Source organism: Protopterus annectens, chromosome 11.part0 (assembly GCF_019279795.1).
Source record: "Protopterus annectens isolate FY-2018-M chromosome 11.part0, PAN1.0, whole genome shotgun sequence".
Taxonomy (NCBI): domain Eukaryota; kingdom Metazoa; phylum Chordata; order Ceratodontiformes; family Protopteridae; genus Protopterus; species Protopterus annectens.
The window spans coordinates 407,335,007-407,357,816 of record NC_056745.1 but is presented as its reverse complement, the minus strand read 5'-3'; the positions used below and the strand labels follow the sequence as shown (position 1 = coordinate 407,357,816).

Genomic DNA, 22,810 nt, shown 5'->3' with positions numbered 1-22,810 from the left:
GGTTCTCTAAATTTCTTCTTTGCTGGCATGCAGGCAGTGCACTTATTAGCCATTAACTGAAATTTACCCCAAAAGACAAACTCACTGACTTCCTCTTTTGAGTTTCTGTTTTTGCACTGGGATAGCTGAAATTAAACTGTTACTCAGTGTGCAGCTATCTTGGAAGTCTCCTCTGTTGGAACTTTTCTTGAGTCTGAGGCTGCTGCAGTGTTTACTCCTTTACTTCTGTAAGCAAATAAAACAAAATGTACCAAAGCCAAGCACAAGTTCAGTTAAAACGATGCTCTGTAAAAGTATATAAAACAAAATGAACTTGTGCTTGGCTTTGGTACATTTTGTTTTATATACTTTTAAGGACTATTGGGAGGGTGGCCTAATGGTTAAGGTATTTGCCTTACAAACACAAGGTGCAGGGTTTGAGTCTCCCAAGGGATAATTGTCTAGGCTTACAGTGGCTCACAAGGGCAGTTAGCCTAGTACTTACCTATGAACCTATATTAATTGTACCAAATTGCTGGCTTGTTTTTTCTTATTTTTGTGGTTTGCTACTTCTGAAAGCACTGATACATGGATGCTGTTAGATTAAAAGTCCTGCATTTTCCTGCTTGTATGAGGGTACTACACTTTCTCTCCTTGAGTCTTAGGCAATTCTGCAATGGCCAGTGATCTACTCTGTATCAGCCATCATTTGACCCATTACTGTACTCAGCCATCATCATACACATCATTGAGTATAACACCCCATTCTGTATGTACATACCTGAACAGGCACATATAAAAACTGGAATGTGCACAGAGATTCCTCACAAAATGAACACAGTGTAAATGCAGATCACCTCAAAGCCCTGTCTCTACATTCTGTTTCCAACAGTGTGCTGGAAGGTGATTTATGCCTGGCATACAAGGCTTCCTTGGATCCCACACTGATGGGCCTTTTGTGTATCTGCAAAACAAACAGCACCAGAACTACTAGATCTAGGAATTTAAACTTTGTCTGCATCTTAAAAAGGACATGTTGGAGGGACAGTTATATATCTCAGAGAATCCTCATTCTCTTGAATAGTCTTCCAATCCACGTGAAGCAGAGACCTTCCCTAATCCTATTCAAGGAAAGCCTGGACCAATGGATAGGAAATCAAAAATTCATCCTCTGTCTGACACCTATGCCTCTGATAGACAGAGGTATCAAATAAATTGTGTTCTACTTAGCATAAAACCCGTAAAATAACCTTTAATGCACAATAACTGGTGGGATACATTTGGGTTGCATGGCTAGGCTTTTAAAGGCCCCAGTGGTCATTAGCCTAGTATGTACCTATGACCTATGAAATTAATAAAAACCTTCATGAGGGGCTTTACCAGAACATTGGCTAGCATCCTAAAGACCCTGGGAGGCAGCCCATCTAATCTCAAAGCTTTAACTTCCATTAGAGGAGTCAGATCCATCTCATCTTCCTCTCTTTCTCTATCCTCATATCTTTCCACTGCTCTTTTCATTTTAATTCATAAATCCTAAAGCAAAGCATTCATTCAATACCCTCTCCTTCTTCCCAGTCTTTCTTCTCATCTTTGCTCTGCCTGGTCAAGTCCATCCCCATCTTTCTTCTTTTTGTATATACCTAATAAAGCCTTGGGATCCCCCTTGTGATTCCATTTGCCAACTCTGTTTAAGCTTGTGCCTTTGCTTCCCTCACCTTGTTTATTACTTTTCTACTCCTTCCCTTCAAAATCTTATATGCTTTTCCTTTTGACCCAGCCACTTTCTTCACCTTCCTGCATAGCCCTTTCTACAAGAAATTTTGAGCTACATTAAAAAAAATGCCAACTACCAATAAACTGTAAGAAGAACTGAAGGACATGAGCATAAAGCCTATATGCTCTTAGATCCAAGACAGCCATTTTTAATTTGTGAATACTGCAAAGGCTCACACAAGGGATAAGCAATTGTAGAGGGCAGTTTGGAATTACAGGAGGACATATAAAGGGTAACATAAACCTATTAATTCTGACTGCTGCAATACACATTCTTGAAGTAAGATCTGACAGCACTACATACTGGACAAAAGAGAAAGGTAAAATTATGTTATGCAGGAGGAAAGCATTTGGTTCTTTTAGCCATCCAGTCAGTATGAAGGACCCTGTAGCATATGCTGCACAACACGGTCTATAGTTAAGAAATTATTGTAGAGTTTATTGCCACTTAGAATGATATCTTCAATAAGATACAATTTAAATCCTCAGAAGAAGTTGTTTCAAACAGAAGTAATTCCAGCTTATTATAATATTATAAGTCCCAGATAAAAACAGGACATGCTGAGGCAGTCCCAAATGAAGGATTCCTTTTAGAAAGACTTGCTGTAAAATGTGTGGCTGATAGTAAAGGGTAGAAGAGGCAAAAATACAAAAAAAAAAATGTTTACAGGGGTACATGCCCTCTGCTCACCACATAAGGGCTGGCTCTCCCACACCCCAATACTTATTCTTACTCCAAGTTCTCAGACATTTGAGAAACAGAGCATTACCCTTTTGCAATGCTGTACAATCTCTGACTGAAATCAACAGTGAGCTAAAAATGTCAACTTTCAGATTATTTGTTATTAGAAAATTTGATGACACTGATGTAACTCTAGGTATTTATCTCTGTTTCGACCCCCATTTTTCTACCGATCTTCGAGTCTCATTTTTCTACTTGCCTATTTGTTTCTCTCCTTCTCCCATCATTAGATAATGTCACTATGGAAGAAGTAAGTGCCAGGGAGCACATCCTGCAGGGGGCTATGAGATGTACAAGATGATCTTGTACCCAACCCATTCTATCCATCAAACACTGTGTAAAGTCCACTGTGCCAGTCTCACTGTAATGCAAGTCTGCAAACTATTGATGCTCTGCTGGGTGGAAATATTACTTGCCTCGACTCACTCTTCAAAGTCCCTGTTTATATAGAAAGCACATCTAGGCCCTCATTCAGGGGCACTCCTGTAGCATGACAAAACTATAACTTCCTCACCACAGAACAGCTGGACCATTTTTAGCTGCGACCTCCCATCACTATCTGGCTGGCTTCCCCAGTGGGTAGGCTAACAATCGAACCCAGGTGAGCTGGGATGTAGTCATGGATATCTCTCTCTACACTGTGAAGCTTGCTATACTACAAAACAATAGGTGAATGTGTTTTGTTTAGAGCTGAGATTTACTGTTAGAATCCTCATGAAGAAGACTCTTAAAATCTTTATAATTTGGTTGGAGATCAGAGCTCTAACAAAGAAAATGCAGAGAACACTACAGAAGCTTGAGTCCCAAGCACTCAAAAAACACAGCAATGGGGAGGGAGTGTGACAGGGATTTTAAGCTTCAGGAACACAAAGGGAGTTTTAGGTTTAGGGGGGCAGGAGGTGAGTTTTAGGCTTAGGAGGAAGCAATTAGGGAATTTGGTGTTGGGGGGTTGGAGTTTTAGGTTTAGAGAGCAACTGAAGACTTTAGGGTTATGGAGGGTAAAGGGTTAAGGTAGAGGATTGAGGATTTACGTTGGGAACTGGGTGGGAGTTTTAGAGCTAGAGATTTTGTTCTGGTAAGGCTATACAGTTGTATAGGGCTGGGTGTGAGGGTGCTATGTACAGGTAGGAGATTGGGTTAGTGAGAATTTCAGCACTTGCTTTTTCAAACAAGTGGTAGCAAGCAAGTTTGTTGAGAGCTCCTAGCATGTGAGCACCTGTAGTAAATCTAGAAGTGCTGCCTATTTTCAGGGGTCACAAATTCACATAGCTATAGCAACTGTATACAGCTGCCCAGAATGTCATTACTGTGTACACTCAAATGAACTGCATGAACTGCATGTTGCACTATTTATTTATTTGAATTCACTTTATATTTATGTGAAGACGCTGGGTAAGATATTATTCACAAAACTGAGAAACTGTATCCCCTACATGGCTACTGCTAACTGAAGAGAATGGAAACATACTACTAATACTGTATAACAACAGGTGATGTGAAAGAGCAACTTGCTCCTGACCACCATCAGGGAATTGTATTCTTCAGGTGAATGTTACCTCATACCTCCCTGGAGCACTATTATAAGCATTAAAGGTAATAGCAGAATAATGACACATCCTCTGTCAGTCACACTATCAGCAAGCCCATTGTTCCATGTATGTTTTCATTTACATAGTATTTATTACTATTTTCCAAGTTTGACTTCTGAGTATAAAAGGATTTTTAGTACATGTCATTCTTGACTGTATCATACCTGTAAAATGGCTACAGAAACATGTTCAGGCACTTTGGAAGAAACTTGGTCTTCAGACTGTTGCTTGGAAGAACTTGGAGTCCAGATTGCTGCATCTGAAAAACAAACACTATTTATTCGAACAGGAATCAAGGGTTATGCAAAGGTACTTCCTATCCACTTATGTGAACACAATCTATTATAACTCAGCAATAATGTGGTAGTAATAGCTGCTTTAGTAAAGCTACAGGTGAGACAAAAAAACAACACAGAATGTAAGCAAAAGTTATATAACACTGTCCAAACGAGTCATGAAACAAAACTGTAAGCAAAATCAACCTTGTGAGATAACAGGCACAGGCAATGGTGATTTGAGCACTTTCCTTACTTAACTGATACGTTCTTACCATACTGACTAACTGGTAATGGAACATTCCTCCTTAGGTCTATGATTTGGGATATCTTTCCCTACACTTTCATTTTGACTATTTTACTCTGAATTGCCCATGCACTGGGACATGTGCATGCCATAACATCATACATCTCATTAGGGCAGCATACCTATCCCATGTATCCAAAGGTCTGCCCCACACCACTGAATTAATGTATTCCTAAAAATTAAGAAAAAACAATGTCAGAAACCTACAATCCGCAAAAATATCTAAATATAGTCTTGCCTGACTTATAAGGAAATCCAAAAGCAGCCAGTGACAAGAGAGGGCAACCAAAGGCAGGGAACAGCAGGATGGTAATTAGGATCCACTGAAAGGGCCCACTCACAAATTAACTGACATGGAACAAATTCAGCTCTTATAGCTAATATTGGGAATCTTCCTCAGTCCCAGGTTGATGATGAGGAAGAATCTGAATCCATGTAAAGGCTACCCGAGAGAAAAAAAGTCAGAAGAGAGGCAAAGGTTGAAAAGGCAGTCATCAAACAATAAAATCTAAAGAAGGATCAACTCCTGGAATTGCAAGCCATGCAACAGTGCTTGGTACAACTCCAGAATTGCAAGCCATGCAACAGTGCTTGGTACAACTCCTAGAACTGCAAGCCATGCAACAGTGCTTGGTAAACATGTGAACCAACAGCCAAGGAGTAATGCCATAAACTTCCACAGTGTAAAGCATTTGTGAAGGAAACAATGAAAGTGGCTACAACACTGATGGAGTAGCCTTTAACAACAGCATGTTCTAATGAGTGGTTGCATACCAGATGGCAAGAGGCCACAATCCACCTGAACCGGGATTATTTGGTAGCTTCCAGTATCTTTCACTTTGCATCAGTGGAAATAAACAGATGTCTCATCTTCTGGAATTACATAACTCAATGTAAATAGAACCTATGCTACCACTGCAAGTCCAGAGTGAAATTGCCACTTTCTTCCTTAGCTTCTACCCCCAAAAAGAAAACAGGGAAATGGCATGGTTTAAGGGTTATTTTGAAACTACTCTAGATGAGGTATGTAGGCAACTCCAGAGGGATTCCTCATCCTTGTGAATGGCCAAATACAGTTTCTTATGAATAAAGACATGAAGCTATATAACATCATGTGAGCAGAGATGATAGCTAGCAAAAAGCATCTTACAAGGGACGAAGTTTAAAACTGCTAAACCCACATGCTTAGAGGGAGAATAGGCAAGTCTGTCAGTCCTAAAGTTTAAGTTGTAAGGAGGCAATGGGTTCTTCAAAGGATGAAGGGGATGAAAACACATTTAAGGAAATGATTAACCAGCTGTTGCTGCTCCACAGTGTTTCCCTATACAAGTAAAAGATACACAGAAGCAGCTTGCATATGCACCTTGACCATGAAATAAGAAGCCCACATTCAACAGAATAAGATGAAATACTTTCTAGAGGATTCAATCATTTCTGAGATATGTAATATATGTACATTCAGTGGGATTAAGAGATCTAAAGCAAAAACTACACCCTGAGAGAGAGACAGTTTTTGCTTCAAACAGGGGTGACTTCCTCAATGTGTAGATGAAATATTTCCTGCATTGTAATGAACCTGAGAGCCTGAAACTGCACTCTTCTAGGCCATCAGAGGATATTGAGGAAAGGTCTTCTTTCTCCATAACCATGGTTATTCTCTTTGCCTTACTGCACCAAGAAGAAATGGAGGACTGTAACCTCATGATCTCATGTTAGTCCAGTAGGTCAAACTCTAGTATGCCCCTGTCCTAGAGGACTGTGACCAGACAAGATTACTGAATCCTCAATTCCAAAGCAGGACTAGAATAGCTGAGGAAGTCTGCTAGCGTCTTAACCTTTCCAATGACATTTATGGCTGAGAAAGACAGAGGAATGAATGGAAAGGGAGATGCCTCTATCTATGGCCAAAGCCAAGCTCACATCATCTTTCTACAAAGATGCTATGAATTCCCATCACACTATATGCTAAGGTATTAAATTACAGACTGGTTGTTGAACTGAATCAGAAGGGAGTCCATTTTTATCTAGCCCTCCACAGTCCTCCTGGTAATAGTTCCAGCTGGTTTATAAGAAACCCTCTCTCCAGGTGGCACCATTTCCCTTGAATTATGGAGGAGCTGAGATAGGCTCCCCATCCAGTCAGCAAAGTGTCCATCACCAGGGCTTGAGTGGGTTCGGGTGCAGAAAGGAGAACTCACAATGAAACTGGTAGGGACTGCCTATTACTCCAGGACCCAGTAACATATGGTATCTCTTTTATCAGTAACCCCCTCACAGACCTTTTAACAGCTCAAAACGCAAGAATATAAAGCTCACTGAGAAGCTAAGTGCTAACATCTATCCCAAAAGTAGCAAGAGGGTTGTAGCCTGGACCTTCCACTATCTACTCATTCAGATTACCTAAAACATGGCCTGCAGAATCTCTCCTCAATGGAAAGTATCAAACTTTATACCAGTAACATCAGTCTTCTGACACAGCATCAGAAGGGACATCTATCAGTTTGTGGAGGTGTCCTGAAGGACTGCATCCATGAAGCAAAAAAATTAAGGATGTTACCAGGAAGTCTACAAGTGGGGCTACCAGAAGCCAGTTAATCAGGGACAGTAATACATGGTGGCTCTTTGCCAGTAATTACTAATATTATGGATAGCACTCTGGTAAGCAGTCCAGATGCAGAAGACAGACTAAATAACTTCACTATGTACTAAAAGTAGTGTCCAACCAGAATGAGGTGAAGAAACATCCTATGCAGACCCCAGATGCTGATGTACCAAAAGACAAACACTATGTCCAGCAACACCACCTAGGTGCTTTGCAGAAAAAATGGCATGACTACCCAGACAGTCACCATCTGGAACGTAATGTACTGAATGAGCTGGCTAACACTGCTGGTGTAAAGAAGTGTTCTGTATTGTTTGCAATTAAAAATATATGGAAGTAACCCCATTAGGCTCATTCTGGAAGACTGACTGCTTGTGTGGTCTTTTGAGAAGCAGAGCCTATGCCTATTCTGTTTCAAAAGCTTTGGCTCTGACTGGAGACTTTTCTAAGGAGGACCTAACAGATCTAACAAGGGACACCTGTAATCAAGTAAAAACACACCAGTTATTTGTGATGGTCCTCCAAGCTATGGCAAATACAGATTAATGTCCCTCATGAACACACCTGGACTGCAGTCAAGACTGTAGTTGCTGAGCAGGCAGAGGTGACTTTCCAGAAGACTTAGCGGTGATGTTTTACAACAGTACCCCCCCCCCCAGATGTTTTGAGCAGGAATGGGTGTGGCCACATTGACATGACTAGTGGCTGTGATGTAGAAGGCAAATGATGCATGACTGACATGTCATGCAGATTTGCCTGTGACATTATGAATATTCATTGGCTAATTCTTCCTAAAAGTTGTGCGATCTTGGAGTTGGTTTTATTTATATTTATATACACTGGGGGGGGGGTTGCAGGGTGGGATTGTCCCCCCTGCAAAAAGCACAGGGAAAAAAAGTAATATTTGTGAGCTAGAGTATCAGCTAATCAGAAAACCGTGTGTTTGCAGGCAGTATGCATAGGATATCTGCACATTTTGTCAAAACATTAAAAGTGCAGGGGGAAAAAAGTAATTGTGAACCACGGTATCAAACTCTGCATTACACAAACTCTGTACATGCTAAACTGTCTATTAAAATCCACAAAACTCCAAAATAAAGCATTAGATGCCACAAACTGATAGAACATTTATAAAGTAATATGAATGTTTCCTTTCATATGCGGTACATTGCAGAACCAGAACTTAGTATGATATGAACACTAGGAGGAAAAAAAAGAAACAGTATATTACACTAGTCAGTATAACCAGTCATCTACTTAAAAATGTTCCTGTTTGTATGTTTATGCATGCCAGAAATACTGGATGAATATTCATGCGGACTACTGAACTGTCTTCATGTTTATTGAAGTCTAGAGAAAAAAATGGCCATGTGCAGACTGTTGGGCAGGGTTTGGGCGAGCCTTGCTACTACGCATCTGGTGGGTACTATTGTAAAACAATGCAGGCTTACCAGGCAAGAGTGATGACTGAGAGTTCTTAGTCTGCAAGGGGGCTTCTTCAGTGGATGTTTTACCAGTTTGGAAGACTACATGGGGGTTGAGTATGACTTACAGGCTTTCAGCCATAGAATAGGTCTCCTTTGTCTTCTCCAGCTTATTTTCCAGATCTTGGGAAGACTGGCTAAAAAGTCTCTGCCCCCACCCCCTAGCAAGGGGAATCCAGGCTGGGTTGCTTGAGGTCTTCATTGAGAAAGGACAGGCGGAGCCATACTATCTCATTCATGTACAAGTAAATGCCTGAATCTACTGCCCTAGCCTTAGCATCCAGAGTGGATGATATGAAAAGTGTCTTAACTAGCCTATCCTTCAGCCAAGACTTAAGAAGGGCCAGAATTTTCTTCTGTCACCAAATCTAACAGGAATGACCAGAATCAGAACAGGTAAGACAAATAATTAGCAAATATCAATCCCAGCATGGTAGAGGAAAACATAACTAAGTCTTTACAAGACTTATCGAGCAATAAGGCAGCAATCTGCAGTGGTTTCTGGGATATATAAAGGACTGAAGGATCTTATGACACAGGGGAAAAGGATGTATTTGTGAGATCCACTCACATTAAAAAAGACAACTTTAAAGTGAAATCTCATCTTCTTTTATCTTAAAACTTCATCTACCACTAACCTTGGCATAATTAAGTCTTACATAAACATTTTCATTTGTTATTTTTCTTTTATTTCCATATTTCTCTGCTTTATACAAATGTTCAGAAAACTTCTGAAATAATTTTTATATCTCTACAGGATCTCTAGCTATTTTTTTATTGTGAGCTCCCTAAGTCTGGTGACAATCCCTTTCTACATTCTGCTACCTAAGTCATTGCCCTAAAAGCTTTTGTACTCTGGAGTTATTATCACAAAATAGTGGCTTAACAGAAATCTTTCTAAACTCATACATATTATACAGATATACCCCTACTTCTCTTCAGCACTCTGCATTTGCACCTCTTCTTGTTCTGTGAGATTCACCTTATCTTGGAATCCATTAACCTTTGTCAGCCCTTATAAGTAATTCTTATTATTGCTTAACCATATCTCTTTCTCATTTATTTCTACTCTTTTTAAACTTCATTTTCATTTTATCCCATTCACTAACTATAACTACTTCTGAAGATATTTTTATCTTCCCTAATATTTCTCAAATAATTTCTACTACACATTCCTTAAATTCCTTTCTTTTTAACAGGCAGGTGGGAAAGTGCCAGTGTCTCAGTTTTATTTCATTACCCTGCATTTCATTTTGTTTTTTTTATCAGTGCATGATCTGAAAAAAATTATTGGATGTTTGTTGAAGTTTTCAATTAAATGCACACATTCCTGTGAAATATAATTTCTATTTAGTCTAGCTCAGTTATTATACATTTGGGAATAATATATAAATTCTGCCCAAGTTCCTACTACTGAATTCACATCTTCCAAACCAAATATTTTCTTAAATGTCTTCAAAAATCTACAATCTCTTGTTATATTTTCCCTTCTAGGTCCCCCTTTTATATCTTCACTGTTGCAAATTCAGTTCCAGTCCCCACCTGTAAGTAACATTTCCTGCTGAAAGTTGTTTATTTCTCACAAAAATTTCTTAAGCTCCATAACAGCAGATTATCATTGGATATAAATACACAGCAGTATAATCCTCCTCCCTTGCTACCACAAATCTGCCATTATTTTCTTTTTTCCTCTTCTGTCACTACTGGAGCCCATCTAGCAATTAATATAATTACTCTCCGTTTCCTTTATCATCTTGAACTTCATTCTTTGTCAAATTTACATCCTCATTTCTTTCCAAATGTGTTTCCTGCAGCATTGCTATTTGTACTCTACATTTCTTAATATAATTCAATGCTCTTTCCTTTTTGTCTATACCTGTAAGGCCATTTACATTCCAAGACAATATGGATAGTGTAGACATCATGATAAAAAGTTACTGTTCCTACCTCTTATACATCAATTTTTTGAATGTGTATCTCCAGCTTTTATGTTACAGGCAGACACTAATATTTGTCAGGCTAGCCTTTTATACAGTTGTTTCTTCTCACCTCCATTAGAACCTATGTCACATTTCAAGACTTTTTGTTTTAATGAAACCCCTCAGACAAAAACTAAATATATTATTTCAGAATATCCCCATTCCATGTTAACCTAGAACAAATGCACAAAATTTGCCCATCTTCAAAAATGACGTTTAACCCTTCAGACAGGATCAATTTACCCAAATTGACACATGCATTACCTAACCTAAAATTAAGGTTACTCATGCTAAGGCATATACCACAGCCTATGTTCCCACTTACATTGATTATATTATTTTCCTTTCTTATCTCTATTCCCCTCCCAGATGTGAAAAACAAAAACAAAATTGTACACTGTTCTATTAAATATATTAAAGTATTAGGGTTGCTAGAGAGACTATCTCTTATTCACTTCCCATAAGTTCAAACTTTATTTTTCACTGAACTGCTTGCCAGTGTACCTATAAATTGTGCAGTTTTCTTTGCAAACAATGCTCAAAACTCTCAAGATGAATTGTTTGCATCTGCAGGCACCTCATCTGCATGTAAACAGTCAGCAATGGATCTTTGTATATTTCACTCAGAACAGAATGTACAGCTGCTTTCAGCTGAATGTTTCCCAACTCCCACTCAACATGTATTTGCTAACTGAAAAAAAAACAAGCTAATATCTTTACAGACCAATGAATTTGGCATTTTTCATGGCATTCATTTTTTTGTCTTACACTTCAAACCTACTTGCTTGCCAAACACTCGTGTATATCTTAAGCCAAGGCATTAATCTAGACATTCACCCTTGAAAAAAGAAAGTATCTTAATACTGCATATAATATAATCAGTGCACTTTTATTCCTCCACCAGCAGGCCAGGATCACAGCATATTAATATTAAATCTTTTGGCCAGCCTTTCTTCTCCAGTTATATTGCAAATACTATTTTTCTTACAACTACAAAAGTACTTGTTTACTTTAATATCTTTAACACATACTACATTGAGTGAAATTACACACCCTACATTTAAAATATCCTTGACTACACACTTCATAAAACTGGTTTACTATACATAACATGCAGTTTATGTCATGAAATGTTTTATACAAAACAGTGTAAGAAACTTCTCTGTGTGGAAGATTTTCAGTCCGTATATTTCTAGTTAATCACTGTATATTAATCAGATCAGACAATAGTAGTAGAAGTAGCGAACGTAAACTCATCAAGTCAAAAAGTAATAATAGAAAATATATAATTCTACAGCATTACTAAGTATTCAAAAGTAATCCAAGCAAGGCAGGCAGTCTGTTTCCAGTTGAAAATCCTTTATTAAGTACACAGACTCTCACATGGTCTAGGCAGACTGCCTGCCTTGCTTGGGTTACTTTCGAATACTTAGTAATGCTCTAGAATTATATATTTTCTATTATTACTTTTTGACTTGACGAGTTTACGTTCGCTACTTCTACTACTATTGTCTGATCTGATTAATATACAGTGATTAACTAGAAATATATGGACTGAAAATCTTCCACACAGAGAAGTTTCTTACACAATTTTGTTTTTAGACCCACTACACTTTATTGGGTTGTTTTGAGACTTCGGGGATACCACGGAGCTTACTTGTTTTTTGAAATGTTTTATACAAATACAAATAAGAGTAAAATTGTTTTACTTACAGTTCATAGGTTCATAGATTCATAGGTGTGTACTAGGCTAATGGCCCTGGAACCCTTACAAGCCTAGCCATAGAAGTGTCCTGGCATTGTGCTGCCCAATGTTAGTTCCCAGTGACCCTATCGAGTACAGCCACTGGAGTGATCCCCCTGGGTGAACTTTCTATTTCCCATCCATTCATCAAGATTTCTCTTGAAGAGGGCCAGTGAGGTGCTCTGCTTGACATGTATGGGAAGTCTATTCCAGATCATGGGCAGTTTCTGGGTTATGAACCTGTCTCTCCAGCATGTTCTGTTGATTGTGGTAATGAGGTTGAAGTCTCTGGAGTGTGTGGTGTGGAGGGATTGGTTTTTCATTAGTTGTAGCATTTCTAAGAGAGCTGGGTCAGACATGACTTTGTAAATCAAGCAGAGATCACTTCGTAGTAGACGATATGAGACAGAGAATAGCTGGAGTTTTTTGAGTCTATTCATGTAGGACATTAGTTTAAGGCCTAGGATCCTCTTTATGAGGTACTTCTGTGGCATTTCCAGCTACTGGATGTGTCTAGTGGGGTACATGCCAAATGGGGCATTATACTCAATGATTAGCCTAATGAGGGAAGATTAAAGAGAGATGATAACCTTTTTCTTCCTGGATGCAAAACCCTTGGTAATAAGATGTGCCACACAGAAGGACTTTCTGACCACAGTGGCAATGTGGTGGTTGAAGGAGAGGTTGCTGTCAACCTCTGTTCCAGGATCTCTTATAACACCTTCAGTGTTCAGTGGGCTCCCATCAATGTGGTAATTAGTGGGAACTGAGTTTTTCCCAAAGGGGACGATGCATTTTTTGGCATTAAGTTTAAGGCCATGGTTTTAACACCAGTCATTGGTCTCAATGACGCCTTGCTGTAGGATGTCTGCATCACTAGGGGAGTTAATAATGGCTCCCAGCTTGCAGTCATCTGCGAACTTGGTCAGCCAGAGTCCCGCCGTCTTGGCCTGGACTTCTGAAAAGTAGATGCCAAACAGGACAGTACCCAGGACTGATCCCTGTGGGACTCCACTCGTGACTGGTTGGCAGTCTGACTTGGAGTCCACTACTTTCACACTGTGGGTTCTATCTGTAAGCCAATTTGCAACCCACCTAGTGATATAGGGGTTGATGACTAGTTTGGTGAGTTTATCAATAATTCCTGAGTGGGGACTGGTATCAAAGGCCTTGGCCAGATCGAGGTAGGCTGTATGAACTGCCTTGCCCTCATCCACAGCTCTGGTGACTTACTCAAAGAAGTCAACCAGGTTGAGCAGGCATAATCTACCTTTCGCAAAACCAAATTGCATGGGATATACAGGTTGGAGAGTCTCTATGTCCTTGTTAGTTAGGCCCATGATGATGCACTCCATAGCCTTACATATCAGACTCGTCAGGCTAATGGAGTGATAATTCCCAGGGTCTGTAGTCGCTCACCCTTTATGGGGAAGGTTGACTACAGCAGTGTGCCATTCGGTAGGGACAAAGCCTGAGGTGAGGCTGTGAGTGAACAGAACACATAGATGTGGTGCCAGTTCACTTTGAAATTCATATATAACACAGTCAGTGATATTGCCGGGTCCCATGGAAGCTGTATTCTTGACCTTGGACAATGCAGCTTTAAGCTGTGCTGCAGTAATGCTGGGTGCCTGGCATTCCTCCAGTACTGTGATTGGCCCTTTTGGGGGGAGGGGTAAGGATGGCACCAAATCTGTCAGCCAGTGTGTTGGCAATATCTGTTGACTCAGTACAGGAGGTACCATTGTGCAGTAACTCAGAGCAAACCTGGGTATTATGGAGATTCTTGATATGACTATAAAATGCTTTGTGGTTGTTTTTAGTGTCTGCCACAAATCAGCCTTCATAGCTGGCTTCAGAGGTTTTGATGAGGGATCTCAACTTTTTGTTGAGGATAATAAGGGAGTTTTGTCAGTCTTGGGACTTCACCTTTTTCTGCAACAATTTCTTCCTTCTGTTATAGAGTTTATTAATGGCAGGGGACCACCAGATTGGCTTCCTTTTTTTGGAGGAGAGCATCTTGGTTCTGTTGTGAATGGCTAGTTCCATGCATTTATTTAATGTGTTCATACAGTGCATTGGTGTATGATTCGGCAGTCATGCATCTATTTTACATTGCATGGGGCAGGTGAAGTTAGCCACCTCTGTTTTTAGGAGCCCAAAGTCAGCTTTGGAGATGTTTTTCATGGTGGTTACCTTTGCAGGGGGTGTGGGTGAGATGTGGATTTCCATGGTGATCAGTTTGTGGTCGGATCTAACCAGGGAAGAATTGACTATAGGTGTAGAGCAATGGTTGCCCATGTTGGTAATAACCAGGTCAAGGATGTTGCTTCCTCTAGTAGGGGTAAGAATGGGCTGATCCAGGGCATTGGAATTGATGAATTCCAGGAAACATTGGGCCCATGTATTGGTGCATGAGTAGTTTTCCCAGTTGATGGAGGGGTAGTTGAACTCACCTAGTATGAGAGTGTTGGGTTGTACCCTAATAGTTTCCAGTGTGCTTAGGAACATGGAGTGAAAGTCTTGGGACATGGTTGGGGACTTATAGCAGGCTATGACCTGCATTGCCATCTTACCCAATGTTAGTTGTACCTGAAGTATCTCAGATGCATTATGCTGGGCTACTAATCTGGAGGTGTGCATATCCTTTATGAATATGGAGACACCACCATCTTTGGAGCTTTGGTCTATGTTCTGGGGCTGAAAGGTGTGGAATGAGTTATAGCCTGGTAGCACAGGGGTGCTTTCTGTTGCTTTAAACCAGGTCTCTGTTACAGCACAAATGTTGATGTTCTCCATTTTGAGGAGTGCTTTGAGCAAGTCCATCTTGAGATTTAGACTTCTAGTGTTGAGCAGCATGACCATCAGATTGCATTTATTTATAGCTGTTATGGTGGTAATTTGGTCTTTGGAACATCACCTAAAAAAGGTACTATAGGGGTGTCAAGAGCCTTAGCCAGTATCCGGAAACCTAGGGGTGACAGATGCAGGCCATCTCTGGCAAAGCATTGAGGCCTGTCAATCATGTCATCCCAAGTAGACAGATACTGGATCACCTTAGAAAGACACCAGAAACTTAGCCAATTGTTGAAGTCAATCATTTTCTGCTTGTACTGTGGTATAATTATGGGCAATGGTAGGATGCTGCTCAGGGCTAAGATCATACCTGCCTGGACCACATAATCTGAGAGCTCCTCCATGTCTCTTTTCATGTAGTCCAGGGAGGTGCATCTCAGGTCATTCACACCCACATAGACAGTGACAGAGTCATACTTGTACTTGTTGTCGAGTGACCTGAGTGCGTGTGTTATGTGTTGGATTCTGGCACCTGATAGCTGACTGTTACCTTCTCTTTATTCAACCTAGTGAGTGGGACATCAGTGTGCCTCACTATCAAGCCACCTATGATTAGTGTAATGGGCAAGCTGTTTTACCGTAAGGGCTTAGGTTGAAGGGCACACTGTGTAGGTGAGCAATGCGTCTTGTGGTTTGTGCTGTGTTGTGATGGTTGAGTGCATTTCTGTCTTGGAGGTCTCTGCTGTTTGGGTAGAATTCTAGTGAGAGCCTCTGAGAAGGTGGGTGTGTGGTTTGTGTTTTTATGTAACAGCTGTGATGGTGGGTGTTCTGGAGGGCTATATGTTGCATGTGGTGTTGTGCAGGTCCTGACCTTCTCTTGACCAGCTATTCCGGTCTTGGCTTGAGACTGCATGGCTTCCAATTTGGATATATAAGTGCATCTCTCACAAATCTGAGCGTTGGGAGGTAAGTGGAGAGGGTTGTCTGTGTACATGAGCAGTTGCTACACTGCCTCAGACTGCCCAAGTTCACCAGGTTAATAGGAGAAAGCACAGGAAACTGACCTTTAGACATGCCAGGAGGGATGATCAGTTTTACTAAGTACTGGAGCTGTTTCCTTATATATTCCTTTTACAGGAAAAATGTCACTCAAGGTGTCTGAGTCTGTACAGAGCACTGCCAAACACTTGAGGGGAAACTAATATCTAGACCCTGAAAATTTAATGATGAAGTATTTAGGCAGATATTCTAAAGTTAGAAAGAAATCAAGCTGTACTTTCTGAAAAATAAAGAATTAGCTTGTCAAGAATGATGAAAAGAGGGGAGTCGCATGAATGGCTACTGCCTGGCTACTATTAGTGCTGGTCTCAGCACAGCTTCACTCTGTTGGGATACAATACTACTTTGTTTCTTCTTTCACCAGAAGCAAAATGTTAGCACCAATCCCAAGAAGAGAAGCAAGCCACGGTGTGTTTGGTGATCCACAGTCTTGTTCCAGATGATGCAAGGGTCTGCCGGCTTGCAGCTTTTTTCTCGTAGATACCTCAAGTAGCAACCAGACCAATCAGGTATGTTAAGCACAGACACTCACTCTCTAACCAGAAAGAGTCAGGAATCAATGCACTCTGCTCCTACTCTCACCAGGATCAGAATATAAGCACAGATTCCAAGCAGTCACCTATAAAGTAGTTATTAAGCTTTCTGGTGATCAGCAGTTTCCAGGAAATAATTTAACGGCACTCCTTCTCTCACCAGGAAAAAAATAGAAGCACTAATCCCAAGATGACTACTGAGAGGCAGAATGTGGGCTCTCCAATAACTAGTGGCTTTGCAATAGATGCTTAAAGGTAAGATTAAAAAAATGGTTTATCCTAAACACTGCAGTGTGCACTAGAGGAGTTGGATATGTAAGTAGCTAACTTAAGTTTTGCCTGTTTAAAAAGTTAAGTTTTAGTGGAGAGTCACTATTTTTAAAACAGCAAGACAGAGTGAAAGGGGGTGGTCACTTTTGTATTCTGGTACTATGGAATACAGTAGGATGGCCAATAAATTTAAATAGTTGAAGGGGAGTGATTTCACAAAATGATAATTTTGTGCTTACTCACACTAGCCATTAAAAGCAGAGAAGAAATGAGATATATGGTCAAATTAACACAAGGGGCCAGCAACCAGAAAGACAGTGGTGTTTAACAACACAACAGTAACCGGGTGGGAGTGTGGCAAAAATGTCTGTCTGACTCACAAGAGACAGAGATGTGGTCTCCTTTCAAGTTTTAATATGCAGTTAAAAGCAGAATACAAGTAAAACACAATGTAAAGAAAACAAATCACAGTATACAAAATAGAAAAAAGCAATAAAGTAATACAAAATACAACAAATAAAAAGCAAACTAACCTTCCCCTCACAGCAAACAGTAGCAGAGTCTCAGTGAGCCTTTCCAGTAAAGCCTTTGTAACGTTGGGAAAGGTTTCGCTGGCAAAGTCTCTCTATGAGCTTTATTGTTGGAAGATTGAGGAGCAGAGTCCCTTAACGTTTTCTTGACTAAACTTTCTTATTTCCTACTTAGCCTCTTCTGCATCCAAAAATTTCTTTGATCCTCCAGATAAAATATTTTGAAGACGGCTGGATAAAACAGCTTGAATCTCACACTTATCTCTCAACATTCACTGATTGCTGGGATAAATTTGCTTCTCTTCTGCACAGTGTACAGTGAATAATCCTTTTCCACAAACACGCTGCTGTCTCCAATGTGTAATATTTTTCCCTTCTGCCATAGTTCTTTCGGGATCAACTTTTTCTGCCGGTATGACTGTATCTTTACTAGCAGAGGTCTTGGCTGTTTTCTCATAACCAAGTTTGGTGCATATACTTGATATGCCCTTTAATAAATCATGCTAAAGAATACCAGTCCAGTTGCTTATCTGAGTTTCCATAAAATAAATACAGTCTGTTCCTTTCAGTTTTTCTGGTGCACCAGAAAATCACAAGTTTTCTCTGTGTTCTCTTTGTTGTAATTCTACAATTTTTTTTTTAAACAGGTTTTCTTGAGAAGTTTCATTCTCAGACAGCTTTTTCTTCATTTCAGCCTCTAATTTTTGCCAGTTTATTACACTCCAAGAAAATATGTTCACCTGAATAGCTAATTACAGCTTCTTCTATTTTTCTAGCCTTTTGTTTTCTAAGTTGATATACCCCTTCAATGTTTCATTTAGTTTAATCACCTCTGAGTAAATTTGTTTTATTTTTTCGTCTAAATTACTAGAAGTCATCTCTTGTATCAAAGCTTAAGCTTGAACTGCTTTTTGCTGAACAACTGCATGATTCTTCCCAGTCAGTGTTTTCTCTTTACCTTTTTTGGTTGATTTTTTCCAGATTCTCTAAATGTCTTCTTTGCTAGCATCCAGGCAGTGTACTTACATGCCAGTAAAAAGAAGCTATGTCTTACTATAATGTTCCATCTGTGTTGTTGATCTTCTTCCATTCATCACTGATAGGTTCAGTTCTGAGCCCTCAGAACCGAGTCAGCCTAATACCAAGCTCGCATACAAGAAAAATTCTCGAGCTAAGCTGCTACTCACAATGCCCTTCTTCCAGTTACCTCAGATAGAGTTTGCATGCAACATATAAAAATAAAAGCAGAGGCCATTTCTGTGCAGAAACCCTTAAACACCACAAGGACCCATAAGATCCACCAGGAGCTTTTGGTGGGGGACGGAGGGTGGGATGTGATGAATGGAAGAAGCTCAACAACACAGATGGAATGTTATGGTAAGACATAACTTCTTTATCTGATGTTGTTAATCTTCTTCCCATTCATCACTGATGGGACAGAATCCCAAGCTACTTAAAAACCTGGGTGGCTCTTATGGAAGAACTTTCCTGATTACCAGTGAGCCAAATGCCACTCTTCCCCAGGAGACCATGTCCAGTTTGTAATGTTTGATGAAAGTATGGGGTTTAGCCCAAATGGCTGCTGCGCAAATGTCATCTATAGAAGCTCTGGAGTGAAAAGCAACAGAAGTTGCTATGGCTCTTGTTGAATGAGCTTTGATATTGACAGGTTTAGGTTCATTTGCTTGTGAGTATGAAAAAGTAATACAATCTCTGAGCCATTTTGATAATGTGACGTTTGATACAGCACATCCCATTTTTGGTCCAGAGAAGGCGATGAAAAGTTGATCCGACTTGCAGAAAGATTTAGTCCTATCCAAGTAAAAACGTAAATGTCCATGAACATCCAGTGAGTGTAGACAGCATTATCCTTTATTAAAATAATTTGAGAAAAACACTGGGACCTCAATGGACTGGTTGACTGAGAAATCAGAAACCACTTTGGGGAAAAAAGATGGATTAGTACAAAGAGATACTCTGTCTTTATGAAAGATTAAATACGAACTCTTGATGCATAAGGCTTGTAATTCCAATAACCGTCTAGCTGATGTGACTGCCACCAAAAATAGAGATTTCCATGATAGAAATTTAAGGTCACATTTTGCAGCAGGCTCAAAAGGGGGTAAAGAGAGAGACTGTAATTCCAGAGAGAGATTCCATGTCTCTACAGGCTGCCTGATTGGGGGTCTGCTATGGAAAACTCCTTTGAGAAAGGTCTTGCAAATATGGGTGGAGATAGGTGGAACACCTTCTAGACCATTATGAAAATTGGAGATAGCTACCAAGTGGACTCGAATTGTAGAAGCTGATGCTCCATTCTCAACAAACTCAGAAAGGTATTGAAGTATAATAGATACAGGAGCTGTGAAGGGGTCTAACATCTGTTCTTTATACCAGGGAGTGCACCTTTTCCACTTATCTCTGTAGAGTTGTCTGGTGGATGGCTAATGGGAGGCCACAATAATATTGCAAACAGGTGAGGAGAGGATTTCCTGCCTGGCAACTAACGGAAGTGGAGAAACCAAGCTGTCAGCTTGAGTGGACAGATTTCGGGGAGTCAACCTTTGGGGGTGAGAGATTAGGTCTTGATGAGTGCCCAGGATCCATGGAGGTTGTAATACGTGAGGCCGGAGGAAGGGGAACCACACTTGTCGAGGCCAGAATGGGGCAATGAGGATCACCTTGCATCTCAATCGAATTGCTTTCACCAAAAATCGGGGTATCAAGGAAATTGGAGGATAAGCATAGAGGAGATTTGTGGGCCAATTGTGAGTCAAAGCATCTCTCAGTGACTCCCCTTCTGGGGAAAAAAGGGCAAAGAAGCTGCTGCATTTGTTGTTTGAAGGGGAAGCAAAGAGAATGCAGCAAGGCTGGCCCCAATGACTGAAAATTTCTGCCGTCATGTTCAGGTTGAGAGACCACTCGTGTGGAAGGAGGATGCATCTGCTAAGCCTGTCCACAATCACGTTGGAGCTCCCAGGGATATGTGTTGCTGTAAGATAGCAGTTGGAAGCTAGTGCCCAGTGCCAAATTCTCATGGCCTCTCGACACAGGGGGTAGGATTTGGTCCCTCCTTGTTTGTTTATGTACCAGACTACTGACATATTGTCTGAATGAATTGCAATCATTCCTGATAGAAAGAGCGGATGTAGAGCCTGCAATGCCAACAGCACTGCTCTCAACTCCAGAACATTGATATGCAAGTTGGCCTCTAAGCTGGACCACGTACCTTGGACCGTCTTTCCTGAAAATGCCCCCCCCCCACCCTATCAGGGAAGTGTCCGTGGTCACTGTGACATTGAGTTGAGGGATCTAGAAGGGGTGACACCAAAGATTTTAATCTGGCCTCATCCACCAAAGAAGATCTTGCTTGCAGGAATTGGTTATGAGGATCTGTGAGTTTAGGGGCTGAAGATTTGCCAACCATTGGGACAAAAGGAGCCATTGTAACAGTATCATATGTAATCTTGCCAGAGGAACAATCGGAATGGCTGCAGCCATAGACCCCCAGAGCCTGGAGAACTTCTCTTGCTGACACCTTTCTTTGACAGAGTATCACTTGTACTTGTAATCTTAACCTCTGAAGCCTGTGAGCTGGAAGAGATACCAGGCTTGTTCGAGTATTGAAAACTGCCCCTATAAATTCAAATTGTTGGGTAGGTTGTAGATTGGATTTCTCCCAATGGACTGTGATGCCTAGAGACTCCGCCAGTGAGAGAGTGTAGCGGAGGGCTATGGTCAGGAGACACTTGGTGGTGGCAGAGAGGAGTCAATCGTCTAAATATGGAAACACCTGGAATTCTTGAAGTCTCAGATGAGCTGCCATCACTGCTAGGCATTTTGTGAACACTCAATCAAGAGACCAAATGGCAGGGCTCTGAACTGGTAATGATTGGCTCCCAGCCGGAAGTGAAGGTGACTCCTGGAGCATTTGTCCATTTTGATGCAGTAATACGCATCCTGGAGGTCTATCAAGCACATCCAAACATCCTCCTGTAAAAAAAGGGAGAATGGATTGTATAGTGACCATGCGGAATTTGGTTTGAACCACTGACTTGTTTAGATGGCTGAGATCCAAAATGGGTCTCCAGTCCCCGGTCTGTTTTGGCACCAAAAGGAATCCTGAGTAAAAACCGGATCCACGTTGTTCTAGGGGGACTGGCTGGATGACTCTTTTTTGACACAGCTTTCTTATTTTTGAAGCCGCTTCTTTCTTTTGACTGGGTGGAACATCATAGGTTTTGGGCGTGATGTTAAAGGGAAGTAATAGCCTCTAGAGATTATTCTCTGCACCCACAGATTGTTTGTAATAGAGTGCCAGTTTGATGCAGAGAAAAACGAGCCCTGGCTGCTTCCAGAGGAAAGCAATCGGGCAACGCTTCAGGAGCATTGATAAGACTGCCCGGAGAAAGAATCCCTGGAGTCTTGATTTTGGGGACCCCCTCTGCCCCTAAAGGGGCATCTTCCACCATTGGAACCCCCTCTGTCTCTAGGGGAATCCTCACCACGTGCACTGGTGAAAGGACATTTAGATTTTTTGTGTCATATTTTCCCACTCCTCCTGATTCCTGGAAAAGGAACATTGAGGCTTTGAGAAACGTAGGCCAATGACAGACAAAACCTTTCCATCCTGCTCGCACCTGGCCAGTGTGTCCTTTACTTTAGAACCAAACAAGAATGAAGATTCAATAGGGGCATTCAAAAAGGAGGACTTGAAGGAGTCTGCGAGGTCACAGATGTGCATCCAGGCATGACGTCTCATGGCTACGCCTGCACCCGCACCTCTAGCCACCCCTTCGGTTGCGTGGGAGAGCAACCTCATGGACAAGTTGGAGATAGACTCAAGGGTGGCAAGTTGGGAGGTAACCTTGTCTCATGCCCCATCAGAAACTTGACCCGTGAGGGCTCCAGAAAGCTCAGAGATCAGATCCCTTTGGAGCCTCGTGAAATGTGCCAAGTACTTCAGAGACCTGACTGCAAAGGTTGCTGAAGCAAAAACTCACTTCCCCTAGTCTGTCCACAGCCCGGAACTCTCTTTTGGGTGGGTGGACAGTAGGACTTTCCTCCGCAAGGTCCTTTTTAGTGGCCGCCGCCACCACCATAGCATCTACTGGCAGGCCTCTAGAGGGGTGAGGATGCTCCTCTGGT

General features: G+C 41.0%; 1 protein-coding gene across 3 annotated transcripts in view; it reads right to left on the bottom strand.

Annotated features, from left to right (window-relative positions):
• The window catches only part of CCDC87 (coiled-coil domain containing 87), a 1,578,580-nt gene that overhangs the window by 1,170,767 nt on the left and 385,003 nt on the right, over positions 1-22,810 (bottom strand). For all 3 annotated transcript variants that reach the window (XM_044087903.1, XM_044087902.1, XM_044087904.1), the window contains exon 8: positions 4,248-4,342. In XM_044087903.1, coding sequence (XP_043943838.1) covers positions 4,248-4,342 — 95 coding nt within the window. The remainder of the gene's footprint in view (positions 1-4,247; positions 4,343-22,810) is intronic.